The sequence below is a fragment of the Apostichopus japonicus genome, chromosome 3 (genome assembly GCF_037975245.1).
Source record: "Apostichopus japonicus isolate 1M-3 chromosome 3, ASM3797524v1, whole genome shotgun sequence".
NCBI classification, from domain to species: Eukaryota; Metazoa; Echinodermata; class Holothuroidea; order Aspidochirotida; family Stichopodidae; genus Apostichopus; species Apostichopus japonicus.
Genome location: NC_092563.1, coordinates 6,256,730 through 6,262,966, shown reverse-complemented (window position 1 = coordinate 6,262,966; position 6,237 = coordinate 6,256,730). Strand labels below are relative to the sequence as shown.

Genomic DNA, 6,237 nt, shown 5'->3' with positions numbered 1-6,237 from the left:
GCCAATTCTCCCCAAGGGTCGACATATTTTTTTTTACGGTGGACAGGAAGTGAAACTACCGTGTATGCGTGCAGTAAAATCTTGTATTTGTTTTGGAAAGCGCAACAACTGTCACGGACTAGTTGGTATGGTTTTATCACCAATCACCCTTCAACCTACCCAAAGAGCGACATTAATAATACAAACTAGTTTTACTGCTGACGGCATCGATACCAGGTTTTTTTTTTAATAGTTCAATACGTCACCGTCACTTATGACTGCAACAGCGAAAGAAAAAGAAGGAAAATAAAAAAACGCCTTTGACCTTAATTTTTTTTTAGACTGTTTATAGTCGTTCCTTTTAACGTTGTAATGCAATCGTGCGCACCAGACCGTTAAGCTGACTATGTAAGCAAATATAGAACGCCTCGTATTGTAGTCTAGCCCTATTCAGGAATCGCGACAATCAGTAAATTATAACAACTAAACAGAGGTGGCGATTTTCACGCGCCCTCCCATTGTTTACTTAAAAGGGTGGTCAATTTCTCCCAACCAAAATTTTAAAATAAACATAGAACCAGAACTCCTTGGGTGGGCATGTTTAATTGATGTAGATATTTTCCAAACAAACCGTGTTGCACAAGAAGACCGCTGATTGGCTTAGAACCCGAGATAGTTTGTAGAAGTAGGCTGCAGATAGTCGCTCTCTTTTGTTCATGAGTCAATTGTGGGTGGGCCTTAGGGCTGTGTTTCAACTAATCACTGTAGCAGTGTCTCTTCTAACCCTTGTCACTCTTTTATTTTCTATTCTAGATCTACCTTCTACCTTTTTTTATTATTTGCTTTTCCTTATTCTGTGGTTACCTACGCGTTCCCAGTAGTTGAGCATGCTTGCATCAATATTAAACAAACACAACGAGACTAGCAAAGCAAACTTTAATGGTAGTACAATAACAACACGGCCAAACCAGGGTGCCGTTTTTAGACGGGATTCGATTCCACGGCAGGCGCGCCGTCATTTGATATTTGATACCGAACAATTCCGTACAGAGAGAAACTTTAGGAAAAAGAATATCTGATTTTTCTTTGCCAAAATAATTTTGTCAACTTTGAAACAGTTTTGTGAGTTAGTTCTATCAGACAAAGCTTCGTTCAGTTGTGAATAATTTTACTCATCAGCAAACATGGCATCTCTCGGTGGCTTATACTCGGCGTATGCGCCGCAGGCGTTTCCATATATTCTGACTACACCCCCTCATCACCACCCCTATCTGTACGGGCTGAGGGAAGGGGCGTACGCCTCTGGACTTCCGTTTACGCCATTGCCGCCAAGTCTTCCGCGGAGGGATACTCCACAGAAACCGCCGTATTCGTACATAGCATTGATTGCCATGGCAATCAGGAACGCGACGGACAAGAAAATTACCCTGAATGGAATATACCAGTTTATCATGGATAGGTTTCCTTACTACCACGATAATAAGCAAGGCTGGCAAAATTCGATTCGACATAATTTAAGTCTCAACGACTGTTTCGTGAAGGTGCCGAGGGAAAAAGGCAAGCCAGGAAAGGGAAATTATTGGACTTTAGCACCAGATTGTGAAGATATGTTTGAAAATGGCAACTTTCGACGTCGGAAAAGAAGACCCAAGGGTAGCCCGTCTTCCAAAGCGGTAGTTTTTAAAGTCAGAGATGGAAAAAAGGATAGCAAAGAAGAAGAAGAAGATGAAGTTATTGATGGAGAAACTCATCATCCAGAGAAGGATCTTGATGAGAAGAATTCTTGTGCGAAATATTCACAAGAGAGGGAGAAAGAGGAGAATGGGATTGAGAACAATCATCATGATGATGACGATGGTGAAGAAGAAGATAGTCATTTTGGGAAGGAATCAGGAAGATTGACTGAATCTAATTGTGACGAAAGTATTAGAGAAGAACCGTCTCTGAAATGTGGGCAGAATTTGGACAAACTTGGAGGAATTACTGTTCTTGGCAAAAAATCGAAATGTGGAAATGAATCTTTTGAACATTCTAACATAAACAACATGGATGGAGATGAAACAGAAGAAGATGAAGAAGAGGAAGTAGACGGTATCAAACCGAATTTATTTTCTGATGGAGAAGAGGACAAAAATAACCCAAACTCTAGAATATCAGCAACTCATAAATTATCCGACACCGTCTGTAATAATAAAACTGTTTTCTCAATCGATTCTATACTCTCATCTACCGGCGATATCGTAAAGAGGAAGCGTAAGTTCCTCGACAGGGCCGAACTTTTCGACGGTGAGGTTAAACACCGTTCTTGTAGATCACCAGTCGGATCCTCCAGCCCCTTCACCTCCGGTACACCGACTGGCCAGCTCTCCCCCGGTATATCGCAATCGCCACTAGATCCAGAGAATATGAACTCACCGGCAACAGGGGTTTACGATCCCTTCCCCACAACTCTTCAGAAACTGGCCTCCGTAGCTACCGTCCAGTACCCCACTGATCGGTTTTCGACGTCCAGACTGGTCGCCTCCCCTTGGAGAGGTACCCCCTACTCGTTACCATTCGCTGATCGTGATGGTCCCTTTCACGTTCCCCCGCGCACCCTCTGGTACCCCGGTGGACCGGTTCTATCGTCACCGCCTTCGGTGTGTAGTCCGTTTGGACGGTATATGCTTCGCATCTGAGAGGAAAAAGAAACAAGGAATGAAAATCTCACATACTTTGGAAAATTTTGATATTTTTCAATTCAACTGTTCACCTAAGTTTCTTTCAGACAAAAAAAGGATTTCTTTTCTTTTAAAATATTCTTGAAATTGTTGTGCCTTGTGACCAAAATTTGATTGACTTTCACCACACATTTGCGGATTTTGTTTTGTTCTTGATTCAACCTATTGCCTGCCTTACCAAAGATAAAAATCTAAATATCTTTTCATCTCAAAGCACTTTTAAATATTTTTCAATCGATCATTTAAGCATCCGTAATGTGACGTCACGAAGTCAACTTTGTTGGAAAGCTTCAGAACGGACCCAAAATTTGGATGACGTATCATATTGGGAGTTATTTTTGGAAATTCGAGTGTGACTCGTGAAAACGAACATCTACGAAACATGTGGGTGATTTTTCATCTTTTATGGATCTTTGGGTGAAAGCACGAAGAAAGCAAGAAATATTCTCCACGAGTTACTCAAGATCAATTCTAATGGTGAAGGTGGAGTTAAAATTCAAAATATTTTTAATTCTATATCTAAGCCAAAATTTGTATTTTTATATCCTCATTGTTAATAGTAACGGAAAAGCTCAACTTATGGTTGCGAATTATCATTTTCATAATGTGTAGGTTATGATTATCTATCTATCTCTCTCTCGAGAAAAAAAACTTACGACATTTGCCGGCATTTTGGGGCACAATTTCAAATTCTAGGAAAAGAAAAATAATGCGAAGATTGAGCCTTAGGCATTGAAACTTTATGAAGATTTAAAAGAACTTTATGAGAAGCAAGTTATACTTCGAGATTAATTATACATGAACTAAATCAATACAACAAATTTCTTTCCAATCTTTTGATTGAATTTGCAGAAATAGAACGTTTGGGGCCAAAAATTAGAATCGTGTACTTATTGCATTTTACTAAAAAATATCATGCAAACTAGAAATTAATGAATATTTTTCGGAAACGGTCATTTAAATTGGACAATTAACAAAATAAATGAACCGCAGTTGAATGCTTTTGAATTTGTGATAAATGTATTCATTTTAATTTTTTCAATGTTATCATTTTTATGGTTGGAAAAGCATTTCCGTCACCTAACATTGCTCGTGCCTATTCATATTATCTTCCCAAAAAAATTAATAGAAATATTTTCCATATAGGTAGTATAAGTTTTATTTATACAAATCTACAGTAAAATGCGCAAATAATTAAATTTGCAAGAAATATTATTTTCGAATTCTTATACCAAAGATCGTTTTCCACAACCGATATATTGATCTTCACTATTTCTTAATGATATATTGAGTAGATTGATCGGAACGAGATTTTCTCGGATAAATTGTTCGTCAAAATAATTTATTCGGAAGCATCTCAATTTCTATCATGGTGTCCAGTTTATAAGATACGTTGATAAAGATTTGGTTTCATGTCTAATATTCAGATGATTCGTTACGTTAGTTTATCTATATTCAGTCCACATTTTCGCTTTTGTATTAAAAAAGAATTCTCTAAAAATAGAGAGAAAAAATTAACCTTGCCTCTATAGGCTAAGGTAGCATATAAATCATTAAATTTTGCTAAGTTTCAGACAAAAATTACATTGTATTGTATTGAATTGAATTGAATTTATTTCAATAATTTCAATTGAAAAATGAAGCAGTTACGAACGTGAAACGTTTATAATATTTGATAATTTTCAAAACGTAAAGCCTAACCTTCAAATCCGTTTTTTGCATATTCAATTATGTTTTCTGTCAATATTTCCCTAACAAGCACAGTATAAACCAATCGACTTTAGAATAAAATAATTTCAGATACACAATTTCTACAGTTTCTCAGGTTTTCACATTTGATGGTATGTTTTGGAGCAGTTAATAATGCCATTGAAAGTGGATGTTCTTTTGACACCAAATCCGTGACCCTTTCTATTATAGCAAAAGAGTAAATTTGTATAAAAGAGTTAATAATGAAGGACAATCAAAAAAGTTGTTAAATTTGTGATTGACAGTGGTCAAACGGAAGGGAGTATTTTGGTTCAACGCTGTCACTTTTTAATTTGACTTTATTATTTCAGCATTCAGACAGGGGGGACGGGGGTGGGGTGGGGATGGGGGTAACAGAATAGCATGATACCGTTTCGACGCGGAATAAAGTCTTACCTATAAACGGACTGGTTTGATAACAAAGAGCCCATTATATTTTTAAGACGTCAAATTTAATATGATTTGCAATGGCCTGTTTTGTTGATATAATATTTAAGTAATATAATATATACAGAGTTTGGAAAATTGTATAGAAAAGAATAGTGTTTATCCTCATGAGAGACTTAGTGAGTATTCATGAAGTTCTTATCTATTTTACTCTTTGTTATTTCATTAAAAGTACAATAGTAGCGTCCTTAACTCAGTCCAGTTGAACTTGAATTACACAGTGATTGGTTACTTGATTGATATTGATTGATTGATTTAATTGAAATAACTTCATAATTCTTGACTGGATTTTCACTTTTTCATAATTTCAATTAATCTGTGATTGAATATTAAATTCTCTCATATAGACATAGTCACTTCTTTAAAATGACTCATCTACTTAAAAATGTCGATATCTCCATTTTTAATGTTGTCAGTATCCGTCGAGAATATTCTGTTCGTGTCTAACTGTAATTCCTACCTCCGTTACCCTGGTTACGGGGCCAAAACTTTGTCCCAGATAAACTTTTCTTTGTAATTTTCTTGTACAGTTTTCTAACGCCTGAGCATTTCAAGTATATTTTACATATCCTGCCTGAATAACCATCATATCTTTCTGCAGTCTAGTTTTAATTACCATACATTTCCTTCATGCCCCTCCCCCTCCCCCTATACACCCTAATTCGGATCCTCCCAAATGTTCACTTTGCCCATTAAAATGTAGAAAGTTGAATTCAGATGGTAGAACCTATTTGTATCTAGATATCTATACCAACAATATAAATTTCAAAGTGATGACAGTAGTTATTAAATGGTGGTACGTATTCTGTTACCTTATGAATATGCATTGGCAAATAATGAATATGTATTTTAACCAAGGCGATTATCTTGACTCTTGACTCGCACAGATAGTACAATACGCTTTTGACATGATGGATAGTGGCAGTTTTGATCTGTCAATACATGTTTTTGGCAAGTGTTTATTGATGAACGTTAGTTGCCTAGCAATCAAGCCAGTGTTGATACATTGTCCGTTAAGTCGAGTACATTCGCACCTTGAGGGATAAACTATCGAGGCAGGTTAAAATGTACGGTATTCATATAGGTATGTTGACCTAACGTTAAGAACCTAACGTGTATTTATACTATGTCAAAACCGCCATTAATTATATTGAACTCGTCGAAGTTGTTGAATTGTTCAGAGAGAGATAACGAGGAGAGATGCATTTGAACTTTGCTGATCCAATTTTTTTGTTGAGCTAATTCTTTTTTTCCCTCTCCTCAGGTCTGAGGTGTGAAGGCCTTTTTCTAGTAAGTGCATCAGCTAAGCGTTTATAGGTGAATTTTGTTGTCGAATGTAGAA

The 6,237-nt window shown here is 36.6% G+C and overlaps 1 protein-coding gene across 1 annotated transcript; it reads left to right on the top strand.

The window, feature by feature from the left end:
• The first annotated feature begins 716 nt into the window (after positions 1-716).
• Positions 717-4,767, top strand: LOC139961489 (uncharacterized). The gene has a single exon (XM_071960684.1). The coding sequence runs from the start codon at positions 1,164-1,166 to the stop codon at positions 2,655-2,657; it is 1,494 nt and encodes a 497-aa protein (XP_071816785.1). The 5' UTR covers positions 717-1,163; the 3' UTR covers positions 2,658-4,767.
• Positions 4,768-6,237: the final 1,470 nt, after the last annotated feature.

Excerpts from the sequence above, each read along its gene's own strand:
- LOC139961489 (XM_071960684.1), top strand. The coding sequence starts at position 1,164 with ATGGCATCTCTCGGTGGCTTATACTCGGCGTATGCGCCGCAGGCGTTT.